General features: G+C 35.1%; 1 protein-coding gene across 1 annotated transcript in view; it reads left to right on the top strand.

Moving 5' to 3' along the window:
- LOC114047112 (multiple epidermal growth factor-like domains protein 9) overlaps positions 1-19127 on the top strand; it is a 126132-nt gene that overhangs the window by 68882 nt on the left and 38123 nt on the right. Inside the window, exon 2 of the mRNA XM_027867852.1 lies at positions 11056-11263. Coding sequence (XP_027723653.1) covers positions 11056-11263 — 208 coding nt within the window. The remainder of the gene's footprint in view (positions 1-11055; positions 11264-19127) is intronic.

The following is a 19127-nucleotide window of genomic DNA, read 5'->3' as shown; positions in this document are numbered from 1 at the left end:
GGGAAATAGGGAGTTAGGTTCCCAAGACCACCAAAAACTGTAATCTTTTGATAGTGATTGTTGAAAATACACTTTTATGCATAGAATTCTTTATTAAAAAATTAATTCTAATAAAATGCATTTTTCTTAACACAGTACCATGAAATAATGCAGGGCACAAAATAAAATTGGTAACATGCAAAACATTTTTTCTCAATAGTAATTTTCTAGAATTTTGTGACGTTTTGTGCTAACATCTGAATAAAAAATACCATTGATTTCAGACAATATTCACTTTGTATAATGCATTCAATCTGCAGTACCATAAATACCATATGGCAATAAAATTCTTAAAACTAAAACATTTTTTTAACCTGAATCTTACCTTCTAAAGTGTCAGATGATCATATGAGGGAATTATTCCCTCATTGTGCACTTGACGGGTTACCTTAGCATTTTCTATAGCAGTTTTATGAATACTTTTGTGAATACTTTCCTCCTTTTTGTGGTATAGCAAATCATTGATTCATTAACACCAAACTCATAACCGACGACAGTTGCAGACATTCTGGCATGAAGTTTATTATCTAACATCTTTATTTTCTCACTAAGCTGCATCATTGACTTTGCATGCTTGGACTTAGAGCCCAAAGCACTTGCACTATATTTGGGAGCATCAAGACTTGAGTTTTAAACTCAATGAAACATTGAAAATATTAAAGTAGAAAATAGAACTAGAATTCAAACCCAGCTCTCTATAACACCAAATCCTGTGTTCTCACTACTATAGGATAGTGACTATACCAAACAATGAAAATATGCAACAAATTCACAGGGGGCTCTTTACAACTAGGATGAACAGGACACCCTACTTAGTGTCCCCCACCTTTTTTTTTTACTTATATGCTCATATCTCTATGTTCAAGTACTCACATAATTTAATAAGAGCTTTTAGATTATCCTTCATCTCCTGGACTTGGACAAGAATTCTATACTACCTTTCATAGGCTAAATGAGTAAGTTGCCAAGGATTCATTTCTCTATGTTTGACGATGCTCCTCTGTTAGCCTTTGTGTTTACACTTTACTCTGTTCATCACTCTGTAGGATTCCCCAAGACTTACTGGGCCTTGGAAGGAAAAGTATGACTTAGTGATGGAGAAGTATGCTGCTTTTTCTGCCAGGCAAGCAAATGAGCTTTTCAGTGTTTCATTCCAGATAGTGTGATTAAGCCTTCTTTCCTATCTTGTTCCTCTTCTTCGTTGCACATTGGTGACATGCCATCAGTCATGCCACAGTCATCTTTGTGCTACTCTGGAGTATAAGAATTGGCCAGATTAAAAAGCAATATTGTTGGTCCTTCCCTCTTTTCAATCAGATGAAAGTTTCCTTCTATCTGACACTACAAGTCCTAAAGTGAGGGCACTGCATTATTGCCATACTTAATACATAATTAGGGAAAAATTTAGCTAGGTTATCTGAGCATATCTACTAAATCAAATAGAAGTCACATGGGATACTGCAAAAAGCATTCAAGAAAAGCTGGATTTGCATTTTGCTTTGCTACCTAATAATTATGTGACCATTGTCAAGTCTGACTGTACATCTCTGCCCATGGTTCCTCCATCTACAAAAAGTACTAGTTGTACTACTTGAATGATGTAAAATGACTGAGAATCAAATTAAATAATGTATGTGAGATATATTGTAAACTTTTAAGTGTACCATAGAATTACTGTGGACATTCCCTTCACAGTTTATCTCACTCCTTCCTTGTATACTCATTTTATTCATTTCTTGTCCGTATTTTCCTCATATAGATAGGATCTACTCAATACAAAAATTATATCTAAGGGATGCTAAAGCATTGACTGAGCTCTCCATTTACTGACTTTCATGCCTTTTACATGGTCACTTTATCACATATGAGTGAATAACTGAATTTAAAAGAATTTAATAAACATTTAATATATGCCAGGCAATATGCTAAGTGTTGGGGATGCAAATATAAACATACATTTCAAGGAACTATTTTCCTTCTTTCAAGAGACTTAAATTCTTATAGGAGAAGACAACACATAAGGGAGAGTATTGACCAGGAAATGGTGTTTTGGTCTTTATAGTCAACAATGGTGGGTTATGCCATAGGGTAGTCTATTAAACACACCCTTTCAAGAAAGCAAGAGTTGCACTAATTTTATTTTTATTACTAGTACAAGAGGGAGAGGTAGGCAAACATGAATGGTGAGATGGTTGAGGCGAAAATAATTGGATCTTGGTTCTTCTAGACATAGTAGCCTCTCACCAGTCGAAATAGCATGACTACAAAGAAAGAGTTCCAAAGCAGAATGGTTTAACTCCTCCACTGAAGGGTCTCTGGTATCCTGCCCATGTTGCTATTATTATGAGTATAGTGGCTCTGGCCTCAGTGTTAGGAAGACTTGGGTTTAAGTTTTGCCTCTGACACATATTAAATATATTGACATGGACAAGTCACTTAAACTCAGTGCGTCCAGGCAAATCTCTAAGTGTGTGTTACAGACCAGCAGTTGCTGATCTGCCTCAGTAAGATTGTTCTCCCAGGGAGTTATTGGATTGGATGACATAGGATGACATCTTAAACTCAATATGTCCAAAACTGAGCTCATCTTTCCTTCCAAACCTTCCCCTCTTTCTAACTTCCTATTATTGCCAAGAGCACCACCATCCTCTCTGTCATCCAGGCTTGCAACCTAGGTTTCATCCTCAACTCTTCATTCAAATCTTGTCAATTCTTTCTTCATAACATCTCTTGTAACCTCTGGCACTGTTACCACTCTAGTGCTGGCTTCTTGTCCCTTCATCCCTGGACAATCACAGTAGGCTTCTGTTTGGTCTCTTTGCCTCAAATCTCTCCCCATTCTAGTCCATTCTTCATTTAGCTGTCAAAGTGATCTTCCTAAAGTGAAGGTCTGACCGTATCACTTCCCTATTCAACAAACTTCAGTGACTCTATGTTACCTCCTAGATCAAATATAAAATCTTATTTGACTTTTAAAACATTTCATAACTTGATGCCATCCCACCTTTCCAGTCTTCTTACACTTTACTCCTCTCTATATACTCTGTGATCCAGTGACACTGGCTTCCTTGCTAATTCTTGTCACAAGATGAATGCTTAATATATGCTTATTTACTGACTAACTGATATAATCAGAGGAATGTTTTTTCCTTAAATTTTTAATGTTTTTTTCAATTACATGTAAAAACATTTTTAACCTTTTTTTTTTTTTTTTTTTTTTTTACAATTTTGAGTTCCAAATTTTCTTCCACTCTCATTGGGAAGGCAAGCAATTTGATAAAGGGTTATACATGTTCAGTCATGCAAAACATGTTTCCATATTAGTCATGTTGTGAAAGAATACACAGACCAAAAAAAACCCAAGAAAAATAAAGTTAAAAAAGCATTATACTTTGATTTGCATTCACATTCCATCAGTTCTTTCTCTGGAGGTGGATAACGTTTTTCATCATAGTTCCTTCAGAATTGTCTTGGATCTTTGTATTGCTGAGAATAGTTAAGTCATTCACAGATGACCATTGTACAATATTGTTGTTACTGTATACAATGTTCTCCTAGTTCTGCTCACTCCACTTTGCATCAGTTCATGTAAGGTTTTCCTGGTTTTTCTGAAAGCAGCCTGCCTATTGTTTCTTATAGCACAATAGTATTTCACAACAATCATATATCACAACTTGTTCAGCCATTCCCCAATTGATAGGCATCCCCTCAATTTCCAATTCTATGCCACCACAAAAAGAGCTGCTTTAAATATTTGTGTATGTATAGGGAGTTTTCCTTTTTTTTTTTTTTAATCTCTTTGGGATACAGACCTAGTAGTGATATTACTAGGTATGCACAGTTTTATAGCCCTTTGGACATAGTGTTCTCCAGAATGGTTGGATTAGTTTACAACTTCACCAAGAGTGCTTTTCCCACATCCCTTCCAACATCTGTCATTTTCCTTTTCTGTCATATTAGCCAATCTCATAGGTATGAGATGATACCTCAGAATTGTTTTCATTTACATTTCTCTAATCAATAGTGATTTAGGAGATTTTTATATGACTATAGATAACTTTGATTTTTTCTTCTGCAAACTGCCTGTTTATATCCTTTGACCATCTATCAATTGAAGAATGACTCATGTTATTATAAATTTGACTCAGTTCTCTATATATTTGAGAGACGAGGCCTTTATCAGATAAACATGCTGTAAAAAATTTCCCCCAGTTTTCTGCTTTCCTTATTATCTTGGCTGCATTGTTTTGTTTATGCAAAAAAAATGTAATCAAAATTATCTATTTTATATCTTGTCATGCTCTCTATCTCTTGTTTGGTCATAAATTCTTCCCTTGTCGATAGATCTGACAGGTAAACTGTTCCATGCTTCCCTAATTTGCTTATGACATTACTCTTTATGCCTAAATTGTATACCCATTTTGACCTTATCTTGGTATATGGTATGATGTATTATTGGTCTGCACTTTCTTTCTGCCAAACTGCTTTCCAGTTTTCCCAGAAGTTTTTGTTAAATAGTAAGCTCTTGTCTAGATCTTTGCTTTTATCAAACACAAGATTGCTGTGGTCATTTACTACTTTGTATTGTGTACCTAATTTATTCCACTGTTCAACCATTCTTATTTTTTAGCCAGTACCAAATTGTTTTGATGATTATTGCTTTGTAATATAGTTTAAGATCTAGTACAATTAAAGCCACCTTCCTTCACACTTTTTTTCATTAATTCCCTTGATATTCTTGACCTTTTGTTCTTCCAGATGAATTTTATTACTTTTCTACCTCTATACAATAATTTTTGGTAATTTGGTATGGCACTGAATAAGTAGATTAATTTAGGTAGAATCGTCATTTTTATTATATGGGCTTGGCCTATCCACTAATTTTTTTCCAGTTGTTTAGATCTGACTTTATTTATGTGAAAAGTATTTTGTAATTGTGTTCATATAGTTCCTGGGTTTGTCTTAGTAGGTAGTATTTTATATCATCTACAGTTATTTTAAATGGAATTTCTCTTTCTACCTCTTGCTGCTAGACTTTGTTGGTAATATATAGAAATGTTGATGATTTATGTAGGTCTATTTTATATCCTGCAACTTTGCTAAAGTTAATTATTTCAACTAGTTTTTTAGTTGATTCTTTGATATTCTCCAAGTATACTATCATATCATCTGCAAAGATTGGTAAGTTTTGTTTCCTCATTACCTATTCTAATTCATTCAATTTCTTTTTCTTTTATTGCTTTAGCTAACATTTCTAGTACAATATTAAATAATAATGGTGATAATAGGCATCACTGATTCCTTTATAATTTATTCATTGATCAAAGATCCCTGATCTTATTGGGAAGGCTTTGAGCTTATTCCCATTGCAAATAATACTTGCTGTTGGTTTTAGATAAATACTACTGTTATTTTAAGGAAAGCTCCATTTATTCCTATGCTTTCTAGAGTTTTTAATAGGAATGAGTATTATATTTTGTCAAAAGCTTTTTCTGCATCTATGGAGATGATCATCAGAGGACTTTTTAAAAAATTCTCTAATTCCATCATGTACAGAACATAGTAACATACAAAATGGCCTTCTGTAACAAAGTCATTTTTCTGAAGTATAAGTCTCATCATGTTATTCTCCCCTTTTCACTGAACTCCAGTGGCTCCCTATTATCTCCAGGATCAAATATTAATGCTCTGACTATAATAATACAATAACTGGCCTTTTAAAATCTTTCCAGTCCTCTTACATTTTAATCTCTTCCATGTACGCTATAATCTAGCTATTCTGGCCTACTTGTACTTACTCAAGTTACCTGGTACTTCATCTCTCATTTTCATGCCTTTGTACTGGCTGTTCCCAGTCTAGGATGGTCTTTCCTCGCCTCCACTTCTTCATTTCACTGCCTTCCTTCAAGACCCTACTCAGATCCTCCCTCTACAGGAGGCCTTTCCTTATTTCCCCAGCTGCTAGTGTCTTCCCTTCTGAAATTACCTTCCATCTTTTCTGTCTATATCTTGTATGTATCTAGTTATTTTCATGTTTGTTTCGGTCTTTAGAATATTAACTTCACGAGATCAGGGACTTTTCCTGCTTTTCTTTTTATCCCAGCACTTAGCATAATTTGTGGCACACACTAAACTCTTAATAAATGCTTGATAACTGACTAGCCTCATCTGATAAGAGTGAGAGGCAGACTAGAACCTTGAAATGTGAAAGCTAGGAAGGATAGCAGAGATGATCTAATCTAATTCCCTCATGTGACAAATGAGGAAAATTATAGCTAAATATTCTCCATACTTTGCTGCATCTTCCCTTGTAGCCACCTTCTTCCATTAGTGAAATCTTCATGTAACCCCCATTTTGGGGAAGGGCCCAGACCAGGCATTCTTCATTCTTCATTCTTTGCTACTATTCCTCTACATAGGTGTACCTTACCCACCCAATTCCACCCCTGCTTTTTTAGCTCCCTTTCATGTATTGTCTTCCCCCACTAGGATGTGAGCTCCTTGTGAGCAGGGACTGCCTTTCTTTTTACTTGTGATCATATCCCCAGCACTTAGTACAGTGCTTGGCACATAGTAAACAATTAATAAATGCTTGTTGATTTGATTTGACTGGACACGTGAAGTGAGTTGCCAATGGTCACATAACTGGTTAACTGCAGAAGTGGGATTAAAATCCAGGTCTCTTGCCTTCTAATCCAGTTCTCTTTCTGTTATACCACTAGGTTTTCTGAATCTCAAGTTCAAAAGCACATAGAGAAAATATGGGTGCGGCCTGCTTAATGGTTAGCAATTAAATTCCATTAGTTACTTAAGGATCACCAAGGCCATGGTTATAAAGGAAAAAAAGCTGAATCAGACCTGTGTTCCTCTCTTGAGTGAATTATTTATCTCCCCTTGGCCTTGGTTTCCTAACAAAGAAACTAAGCGGAGAAGATTAGATGGTTCCATTCTTTTCTAAAATCCCACAATATCTGGCTTCATTTGGAATCTAATAAATATCAATTCTGCCACACTACACACTGGGCTTTGCATTAATTTAGCTAATACTCGTTTGACTTAGGTAATTAGCAAGGTGCATCCCATATTGAGGTTGCCAATGGAATTGAGCAGTGGTTAGATTTGCTTTGGGGCGTTTTAAGACAGAGACTAGGGATCTTTGCCTTCGAGTACCCTTGCACATCTTTTTCCTTCTCCCACGTTAGTCTACTTCCCCTTCCTAAATATGTGCCCATGACCTCATTTCTTCTTAAGGTAGACAAATGCCAACATTTGACTTACTTTTTTTTTAACATTCTCTGAAACCCTAGCATATTGTGATAACCCATTTTCACAGTGCTTAAAAATTTTGAATTCACTTTTCTCATACCCCTACTGTGAGGTAGATAGAACAGTTATAGTTATACCTATTTTACAGATGAGAAAACATAGTTTCAAAACAGTAAAGGATCACACAGGTCATAATCAGACAGCTGATAAACATCATAGTCAAGACTTGAACCTTATTATTAAATCTGTACTCTTTACATCATGTTGTCTCCTAATTTGTAGGACAGGTTATATATGTATGAATATGGAGCTTGGTGTCATAGATATTCCTTTACTTCTCCCTTAAATTGATGCCCCTTTTAAATTTCTGTAGAACATAGAACTAATTCAGTTTCCCAGGACTTGTCCAAAACCATCATAGTAATGAACAGAATGAATTTATCCCTAGAGTTGGATTACTCAGCGTATGGTACATATTGTTACTGCAATTTCTGAATCCTCTACTGAAATTGCATTTGCATTGGTTACTCTGGAGTTCTTGACTTTTCGTGGTAAGCTAGATTTCAGAATTAGTCCCATTCTCTTGCCCCCAATATATTTGGGTTTTCTGGCACAGCTCAGCGTAAGTGAAGCAGTTTATTTGTATCTCATCAACAGTAACTTCTCAGCACAGATCTTTTGTCCTGCACACACATCAAATTAGAACTCCTTAAGTTGCTGAAAGCTGCTGGAAGCAACTTGGCCTCGAGCAAATGCTCGCCTCTATGGAAAGGAGGAAAGTGATTTATGATGTTATGCTCCTGTTGCAATAAGATCCTTTGAATGTAAAGCAATAGACATCATTACTCCTTTTTACTCACAGTTTTCTAAGTGGTGATTCTTGTACTGAAAGAAGTATAGATAAATTTGATATGCCAAGCTTATTATCAAGTCTTAAGATGACTAATTATTCTTATTTTATATTTTCCCCCCACTATAAGCCTCATTTTTCAGGCTATGTCAAAGTTATAAAGAACAGGTGTTGCTTGATGGCCTATTCTGACCTCTATATACTATTAAAAGGCAAAATATATTAGTAGGTTTTAGTCTTGAATTTTACCATCTTTAAAACAGTTGCCCATTATAGTTGAAGAAAAATGTTTATCTGTGGAAAGAAAAACCCTAGGCAGTTAAAGCAGATCTTGGCATCTGTAAATTATGAATGACTTAAAATAATTGACCACTTTCTACTCTGTGTCTGTGACTATGAACAAAGTGATATAGCATCATTGAATGATTGAGTTTGAATGGACATTAGAGCGCAGAGCACCAAATTTTAAAATATCAAATATTAGTTGGAGAGGACCTTAAAGGACACCTAATCCAATTTCCCAATAATCCCATCTACAAAATTGCTGGCATGTTTAGAGGGCAATAAAGAGACCATCCTGTTTGTTCAGACAGATCATTAGATGATTGGTTACCACTGAAAGTTTATCCATTAGCTTTGGGTGATTGGGTGTTCTGTTATTGTTCATGTTGTTAGACGATTGGATGGTTTTTGTTGTTGTTTTATTGTTGCTTTCCCTTCCTCCATAGCACCTAGGCTCACTTAGTTTTATTTTATTTTATTTTTGGTAGGGTGGGTGCGGGAGAGCAGTCACTAATCTTATCTTACCCACTTGGGACAATGATTCAGTTTCCAGGATGGAAGTGCATCATTGGTGGAATAATGGAATAAAATACTCCACACTGATTATAGGGTCTGTTGGTCTTTGTCACTTGAGATAGGCTTACCCATAGCCAGTCCAGTTTGGTTAGTTTAATGTGTGGTAAAATTGGTCAAGCAAAAGCAGCTTGAATGTATGGTGTACTTCTGCCAATTTCCAGAAGAAATAGAAATGTCCTTCTCAGAGCTGTTTTCATTCTTTGGAGTGAGAGTCTTGCCACAAAACTACCTTTGGCAGATTTTCATGCCAATAAATAGAAAACCACATATTCAAAAAGAGTGAAATGAAACCCTGAAAAAGGGAACCCTGTCAAAGAGATGTCACACATAGATATTGTAATCACAGTCATAATCCTCATCGTGGAAGGAAGTTGGTGGTCTAGCTTAGACACAGGCTTGAGATAACCTACACTTTATATCACATAGAAGGGTAAAGCCGTGGGTAACATAAATATTATGTTTCAGATGAGGAAACTAAGGTTCATGGAAGTTAGAAGACTTATTCATAACTACTCAGTGACAGTGCATAGACTCAAATCCAAAATTTTCAACCCTTAAGTATACAATGAACTTTAAACCTCCCTGTATTTTTCAACTTACACTGCTTCTGTTTGGCTGGATCCTGTCTACACTTCATTTTAGCAATAAGCCTTTTGAAATTCTTACATATGCCGAATGGTATTAATGACTCTTGGGAAGGCTGTTCACACAAAGGATGGATGTATTTGCAAAACAGCTCCAAAGAATCCTGGCTATCAGTCTTCTTTGTCCTTCCTTCCCCCTACCATGTGTGTTCTACTGAAAGGATGAATATTTTCAAATTGGAAATGTTTTTAGCCCTACAAATGTTTGAATTAAGATGCTTCCAAATAAAAGGTTTACTTTCCAGTAGTTGTTTTATATGGGAAATTCCATAGTCTCAGAATTGTATGGATAATTTTAAAATATTATTCAAGATGAACCTGTATACCTTACTAGATATTTATTGCTTGTGATATACTTCAAGGATCTGTCATTTTATTTGTTTGGATACTTAATTGATGTCTATAAAAAATGCTGTGGACAAAAAAAAAGATTCATCACCTTGTCGCCAAACTGGTAATGAAAATGTATTTGAACTTGGCTAAACTGGTACTTGAGGGACAGAACAGTAGTAGTTCATTATGATTCATTCATGAAGCCTTTCCAGTATGGTCAGGGCTGCCAGAACCTACATTCTAACGGCCTAGCCTTTAAGAAGCTAGGGTCACTTCCCTTCTAGGATGAGGCAATAGAGGACTTTAGTGAAGAGCCCATGATGTACTAATCCTTAAATAATGAATTATCTTTTGCATTTCTTGTTGTGGGAAGAACATGTTAAACCATTTACTAGAAATTTAATAGCTACATCTTCTGACTCTGGCTGTGGAAATATTTTGTGAGAGTTGATGTGATATACCATAAAACAGCATTGGACTGGGAGTCAGAAGACCTGAGTATGTATGAGTGCCAGATGTATCATTTACCAACTAGGTGGTAAGTCATTGGGGAAGTTCAGTTTTTCTCTCTAAATATCATTTTCCTCATCTGTAAAATAAAGATGAGACTATTTTTACTACCTACATCACAGAGGAGTTGTGGGCAAAGTACTCTGTAAACCATAGAACACAATGTAAATGTGACCATATTGTTATCTTCTGTATCCTGCTATAGCTTACTATAATTATCCATCTACGGATGCTTATGCAACTGTGCATTGAAGTTATTGAATAAACCTGTGTTCATCACTCATGTCATACAAGAAAGTGCCTATGACTGAAAGAAATGGAGGCCCTGTTTTTGATATTTCCATTCCAAAGAAACACAAAGTACAGACATACTTAGGGGCCAAAAGATGAATGTTGAGAAGTCATTTCTTCAAGAAGAAAGAGAGGTTAAATTAATTGCCTCTCTTCTTATAAGCCTTATGAAGCCTTATATAAAAAAAAAAAGCTTGTGACCCTATATATATGGAAAGCATTAGATGCTTGGTTGATGAAAACTCTTTTCTTCTTTTATTGCAGAACACATGTGTAATTGCAGTATAGTTGGAAGCCTGGATGGGAACCGATGCAACCAAACCACAGGGCAGTGTGAGTGTCATCCAGGCTACAAAGGGCTTCACTGTGACTCCTGCAAGGAGGGCTTTTACCCAACCAGCACCAATGTCCAAGGGCTCTGTCTCTCTTGTGACTGCAATTCCCATGGAGCCATCAGCCCAACTTGTAGCAGGTAAGCAGATGAAGTACGAGAAGAAGGTGCTCTTTTGGGGAAATGAGTTTCTACTTCCCAGAGAAGTGAGGTCACTTGGAATGGGTCTTAGCTAATTTCCCACATGGAGTCTTAATGTTCACAGGGAGAAGGATGTCTGCTTTACATCTAACATGAGACCAAGCATTGTCTACCATTTAATCTGCAATCCACTTAATTTGGTCAAAGTTTCCCCTGTTGTTACTATTTTTCTCTCTGTTAACTACACAATGTATAATGATGGCTGACATAACTAAAATGCTTTTGCATCTGTTATCTCATTTGATTCTCACACCACACCTATGAGGTAGGTAATGAAAATATTATTATTTCCATTTTATGAATTAAGAAATTAAACTTCAGAAAAGTTAAGTGTTTTGCCCATGGACAAATAGTAAATAAGTAGCAGAACTGGTATAAGAACCTGGCTCCTTTGATTTCCATTTACAGAAAACCCAGAAAATAATTCCAGTGCACTTCTTAGTTAAAATACTATGTGAATCAATTCAGGACACAGATTTTGGAAGGCAGTATGGTTTAATGGAAGGAACATTCTGCTTGAAGGCAGAAAAAGACCTGGGCAAGTCACTTAATCTCTCTGAGCCAGTTTCCTCATCTTTAAGATGGCAATAATAGTACTTACACTGGTTTGTCTACAGAGTTGTTCTGAGGGAAAGACTTTATTAAAATGTTATGTAAATGTGGTCTTATTGGTAGATTTGACCTTTATTTCCTTTGTTTCCCCAACCAGAGACTATACCTCTAACCCTAGCTAACCACTTTCCAAATGCATGGTATAGTGAAAATAATCTTGCCCTAGAGGTCAGGTGACCTGAGTTCTAGTCTCAGCTTTATCAATAACTGGCTATGTAACCTCTGACAAGTGTCATTTCATCTTTCTGAGCCTCAGTCTTCTTGTCTGTTAAAATGAAGGAGATGGACTAAATGATCCCAGAATTCGCTTTTAGCTCTGATAGTCCATAAGTCTATGACTTGAAAGAAAAAATGAAGACAAATCCATTACCACTTCTCTAACTAACTTTCCTACTAAGGCAATAGTGTAGCCTTTGTATGTGGAATATAGGGTCTGTCCATCATTTTTCAACTTGTTTGCCTTAAAATGCAGAGGTCAGTGGCTAGAGTTTAAGCTAGTTGTCATCCAAAAGGTAGCCAAACCCTATGGAGCAGCATTGCAATGACTACTTCTTTTGTATGGGCTCTGGTTCAAGAAATCAGAGTGTGGGAGAGCAGGAAAGGAATTGCTTCATTAGGCTTGCTGTGCTAGGGATCTCTGCATGTTTAACATATAACACACTTGGTGCTATGTGGGACATTGCTTTCAAAGAGTTTGCATTCTATTGGATTGCCCATTTTAGCCTAGAAATCATGCTATACAACAAACACTGGATTATTTGTGTTGGAAAACAGACGACGAAGGAGGCAAGAGGAGGATATGTTCTTTTCTTCAGTTATGTGAAAGGCTGACATATGGAAGAGAGAGAATTTTTGTCCTGCTTAGCTCTGGAAGACAGAAGTAGGAGCAAAGGGTAGAAGTTTTAAAAAGGCAAATTTTGGCTGCATATGAGGAAAAACTTCCTAATAGCTTTCAAAAAATGAAAAACAGGAGTCTGGATGACTCCTTGTTGGAAAAGTTGTAGAGAGGAATCCTGCTTAAGTATGGCTTGAATGAGATGTGGCCTCCAAGATCTATTCCAGCTCTGAGATTCTAAGGTGGTCCTTGTCTAAAATAACTTAAAATATCTATTTTTATCTATCTACATACATATATGTATGTATAGCATATTGCAGTTTACAAAGCACTTTACATGTACAAATCTCATTTGATCTTCATAATAGCATTATGAAATAACTATTACTAGCCCTATTTTATAGATCATAAATATGAAGCTCAGAGAGTATGAGTCCCCTGTCACCTAGCAAGTGGCAGACTGAAGCACAGGTCTTCCATCTCATCGTCTATTGGCTCTTTCTACTACACCATGCAATCACAAGACAAACTGACAAAAATGGATGCCATGGGTGTAATACAACAGGCACCGAACTACTGTATGTTGTTTTCTTTTCTCAGTCTTCTATTTGCTGCTGTTCTTCTTTATCATGGTCTAAAAAACTAGCTCCTCTGGGATAGACAACTAAGCCCCTGGTTCCTAACTTCAAAAGTTCCTTTGTCATGCATGTAGCTTTGTGATGACTTCTCTGAATTTCCCTTAAAGAAATCACTGAAAAGAAATCTGCTGTCTTGAAAGCTCAAGCTGTTTGTAAGGATCTTGTTATTTGTAGTTAACACACTATTGGAGTTTCAGGAAACTTGTTCTTTGATGGTTTAGCCTTTTCCTGATTTAAATGGTAAACTGGATTTCCCATAAAGTCTGAAGCATAGTTTATCCTAAGCTATATTCCTAAAAGAGTCAACTAGGTAGCGTAATGGATAGAGGGCTGGACCTGAAGTCAGAAATCTTCCTAGGCTCCATTTCAGCCTCAGACACTTAACAGCTGTGTGACCCTGGGCAAGTCACGTAGCCCTGTTCGCCTCAGTTTCCTCATCTGTAAAATGAGCTGGAAAAGGAAATGGCATGAGGGAAAATTGAAACATTAATACACTGTTGGTGAAGTTGTATACTGATTCAACCATTCTGGAGAGCAATTTCTCCCTATGCTTCACCCTTAGTAAATCTATTCTTTGCTCTCATTGAGACCTACAAACCCTGTACTACTCAGTACATTTTCAGGCTACTGCCTCCCCCTCACTTTTCTTCTTCTCTAATATTAACCCTAAAAATTAGCCATCATTTGCCCCTCTTGAGTTCTCACTATTCATCTTTTGCTAAACTTTTAATTATGTGAATTTATCCTGGGACATATGTAATTTTTACTCTTAAATAAACTGATGCTCAAATACATGCTGGCTGAGATGATGATGAAATACTTACCAAGCACATGTACCAGTTTTACATTGCATCTTGCTGTGAAATCCAGGAATGATTTTTATCTAGGATTCTTAATCACATTTTACTCACTACTGTGGAATAACAACTATTTTATAAATTTTTATTTAGTAATCCTTGAAGATGTTATTAAAATCTAGAGAAGGGCTGACTTGAAATAATGCCATAAGGATGGATTGAAGAAACTGGGACTTCAAATATCTGAAAGGCTACCGTGTAGAAGAGGCATCAGACATGTTCTTTGTGCCTTCAAAAGGCGACCCTGGGTTCTATGGGAGGAAATTAAAAGGAAGCAGATTTCTGCTTAATATAAGGATACATTTCATAACAATTAGAGCTGTCCAAAAGTGAAATGAGCTGCTTAATGAAATAATAAATTCCTTATTACTTGAAGTATCCAAGCAGAGGCCAAATGAATTTTTCAGAAATGTCATAGAATTGTTTCATGTAATCAGGAAAAGACTTTGATTAGATCATATCTCAGGTCCATTTCAACTCCAACATTCATTGAAAATTACTTGATAACTAAAAACAAATACTTCCATTTAAGTAAACTTTCTATAGGATGTTATTTACCAATCCTAAAAAATCCCACTCTGTCTATTCTAGGAAAATAATACAAAGGCATACTGGTTACTGTCTTATCATTCTTTTTAAAAAGAAAGTTCTTTACAGATCTACAATATACCCAATTTTCATTTAAGATAACATACTGATATTTCAACATGTAGGTTTAGTTTTTTAAAAGATAACCACTGAAAACTATTGACAAAATAATCTCCTCCTTTATTTCATTTGGGTCAAATAAAATATTTCCAACACATTGTGCCAAGCACTATCCTAAGCCAGGCATAGTATAAAGGATATTGGACTGGAAGCTGAGAGATTAGAGTTCTGGTCCCAGCTACAACTTGAGGCAAATAAATTGATTCACCTTTCCTTTTCTGTCACCTATGTAAAATTAGAGTTCCTTCTAAGCTTTAAAATGCTGTGTTCTAAGGTCCCTTCCAACTTCAGTTCATCCTGTGAGTTCAAGGCAAAACTGGACTAAACTTGTAGCTTAAGACTCCAATTAAAGGAAATAAAGAACCTAATTGGGTTTTGTTAGAAAAAACAATAGGTTTTATGATTAAGCTCAAATTATGCATGGCTAAAGGTCCAGAAAGCCTGTATATTCTTTTAATACATTCTGTCTTAAGGCACCTTCTCCTTTATAGTGCATAACCTTTCCATTCAGTCTACCAATTATTAACTAGACATCTGCTACAGCCATCTAAATAGAGGGAGAGGAAAACTCTTCAGATCTGACATTGATCTTAGTGAACATTGGTCTGACATGCTATCATTGTGATTGCAAGCATCACTCTTATTTTTTTGTAGTACTGTAAACAAATTTTCTATACTGTTTTATATTGCAGACTCTTATTCTGTAGTTAAGGTTATTTAACTATTCCTGGTATAGTGAAGAATATTTAAAGGCAATTTTTGGAAGTTAAAATTTTGTTACTAGAAAATTCTAGCAAAGACTTCTTGACTATTCTAAGAGATTGGTTTTTTAAAACTAGTACTTTTATCTATCATCCTTTCCCTAAATAGCCAAATTAGTAAAATGTAATATTCAGTATCACAAGATTGATTCATCCAGCTTCATTGAATGAATCAATGAAAAAGCATTTAAGTGCTATTTGCCAAGGATAGTACTGAGTACTAGGGATACAAGTTTAGAAAACAAAGACAATCTCAAGGAACTTAGGTTCTAGTGGGAGAGGCAACACATCAAGGGTCACCAGGGAAGGGGCTATTTGGTCTATATAGTTACAAAGATGATGAGGAAAGCCTTAGAGAAGTAAATTGATACACCATCTATAAATAATGCCACAGTAAGAAAAGAGATGAAGGCAATTGGTGAGTCTATGGAGGAGATGACTGGAAAGTTTCCTAAAATAATGATCTGGGTAGAACCCAAGAGATAGTCCTAGGACAGAAGTTTCCCCAGGGTGGTAAGGCTGGCTAGAACAGCTAAGGAGGAGATATTTGGAATGTCAGAAATGAAGTGCACTCACCCCATCTTCTACCAGATAATCTTGGGGGTATAAGAGGAAAGTGAATATGGCAGCTCTCTTGAGCCTAGAAGTGCAGAAAGTTAGTGCTTTTTCCTTGATGTAAAAGAGCTGTGGAGTAGTCTCCATTGCTGTGTTAAGCCTCTGCTTTTTTTTCTGTATAATGTTTTATTTTGGGTTTTTTTCTGTATAATTTCTGTTTCCACAATGAGAGGCAGTGTGGTATAAGAGACAATACACAAGACTGGAAGTTGACCTAAATCTGAGTTTCACTCCTACTTCCCATTAATTTTGTGACCTTGGGCAAATCTCTTTGTGACTCAATGTCTTTATTTGTCTAATACAGACTTGTGTCTATGTGCCTTGCCTACTTCAAAGGGATATTTTATCAAATGATATAAAATGACAATGAGCTGTAAAGTTATCTATATATCTATGTATTTATTATTTATTACTAAGTATCTAGATCAGTGTTATTATGTAGCCTGAAACCTACATCCAAATTTTGTTTAGTTCCCTTAGTTAAGAATTCTCCTTGACACATTTTTAGATCCAGGCATTTACATCTAGCAACATATGGACTCTTAGAATGTGAGAGTTGGAAGGAATCTTAGAGCACAATGTCAAAGGTGGCAGAGACTTTAAAAACTGTTTAACTGCCTCATTTTAGATGATGAAACTGAAGCCCAGAGAACCTAGTCTAAGGTCATGCAATGAATTAGAGACAAAACTAGGGCTAGAATCCAAGTTTCCTGATTCTCTTCATTGAAAGACTTTTCCACTATATCATGTTTCTGTAAAACTTGCCATGAAAGGTATCTGCTCAAAAAATTTTACCAAATCACATAAATGTTCATTGAAAGAAAACTGTGTGGGGATCCTGAGAAGATGGAGTAAGAGATTTCCTAGGGTAGCTCTTCCTCTTCCACATAGACTAATTAAGAAATAAACTAATTAGTTAACAAATTAAGAGCCCCAAAATATACAAATCAGAGCAGTTATAAGAAGAGGAAGAGTAAAAGAACCCACCCCAAGGTAATTGTTATAGAAAGTCACTGAAACTCAATTTATGAGCCCATAGCTTTTGGTACTTTCCCAGTACCTCTACCCCCCAAAATCATAAAGGAACATAAACAAATATAAAGGAAAGATATAATAAATGCATTGTTTATAGACCGTAATGCAATGATATTATTAATAAAGAAAGTAAATATGAGCAAAACATGTCAATCTAAACCAGAGGCCAACTAATAATATCCAGAATAATAAATGAATTAAAGAATAAATAATTATGTTAAAGATAATATCAATGAGACAACATATCAGAACATAGAGGATGTAACTAACGCAATCCTCAGATGAAATGGTTAATCTCTGAGAATTTATATTGACCAAATAGAAAAAAAGGATAAATTCACTGAGCCTGCAATTTAGACTAGTACTAGAAAAAAAAATCACTTAGCCTTAAACAAATACAAAAGAAAATTTTAAATTAAATTTAAAAAATTTTAAATTTTAAAAAGAAAAAAGGCCTAGAAAATTGATAAACTGATAAGTTGGTAAGAGCTATATTAGTATAAAAATAAACAAAATAAACTTTTAACAATCTTGATTTTTGAATTGATTTTTTAAAAAAGAGTGAAAAATCAAATCACCAAAATATAAAAGGAACAATGGAAATTCATAACAAAAGAAATAGAATTACCAAATATTATTATGTGCAATTTATAAAACAAAACTTGAAACTGATAGTTTCTAGAAAAATATAAAATATCCATAGTAACAAAAAACAGAGATGTTAACTCAATCTCAAAAAGAAAGAAAGAAAGCGATAGATGAATTGTTGAAGGGAGGAAAAAGCCTCAGCCAAATGGATTTACAGGTGAATTCTGTCAAACATAGAAAGAGTAATTAATACCTATGCTACAAAATTATTCTTAATAATAGAGACAAGGAGCACTCTACCAAGCTTGTTTTATGAGACAATTAGGTCTGGATGTACTAATTAGAAAAATACAGTGCAAACCACAGAAAGAGAATTACATAGTAACTATATTGCATATTGAAACAAAAGTTGAAAAATAAAATCCTATCAGCATAACTACAGCAGTATTTCCATAAAATACTTTTGGAAAATAATGATCAAGTTGGATTCATTTCACAGATGTACGGATGGTTTAACATTAGAAAAACAATCATCATAATAATATAGACAAAGATAACAAAACCAAATAGTTAATTCAATAAATGCAGGAAAAGGCTCTGACAAAATGCAGCATATACTTGTAGTTAAAAAAAAAAACTTCTTAAAGTGCAGGTGTAAAAAGGTCATTCTTTCATAATGAAAGGCATTTATTTAAAATTAAGAAGTAGCATTGTTGGTGGTGGGAAAACACTAAAACTTTCCCACATACAAATGGATAAAACAAGAGATAACCCCTCCCACCCCTGTGATTAGACATAATTCTAGAAAGCTAACTATAGCAATAAAACAAGAACAAAATTAAAAGTATAAACACAGGCAACAATAAGAAAAAATTAACCCTGTTCACAGATGACATGATGGCATACTTGGAAAACCTCAGAGAATAAGTAATAAAATTAAGAAAATTAATAGCTTTAGCATTACTGAATACAAAATAAATCCACAAAAATCATTAACCTTTCTATACAGTACTAATAAAAACCAGGAACACTACCAAAAAATCCGTTAAAAGTAGCTACAAAATGTATAAACACTATGTGAGTTAACCTACCAAAACATACAAGTTTATATATGTAAACTATACTATAATATGTAATTATAATAAACTACAAAAT

Source organism: Vombatus ursinus, unplaced genomic scaffold, assembly GCF_900497805.2.
Source record: "Vombatus ursinus unplaced genomic scaffold, bare-nosed wombat genome assembly UNPS02014786.1, whole genome shotgun sequence".
In the NCBI taxonomy this organism is placed as follows: domain Eukaryota; kingdom Metazoa; phylum Chordata; class Mammalia; order Diprotodontia; family Vombatidae; genus Vombatus; species Vombatus ursinus.
This window is presented reverse-complemented; position numbering and strand designations above follow the sequence as displayed.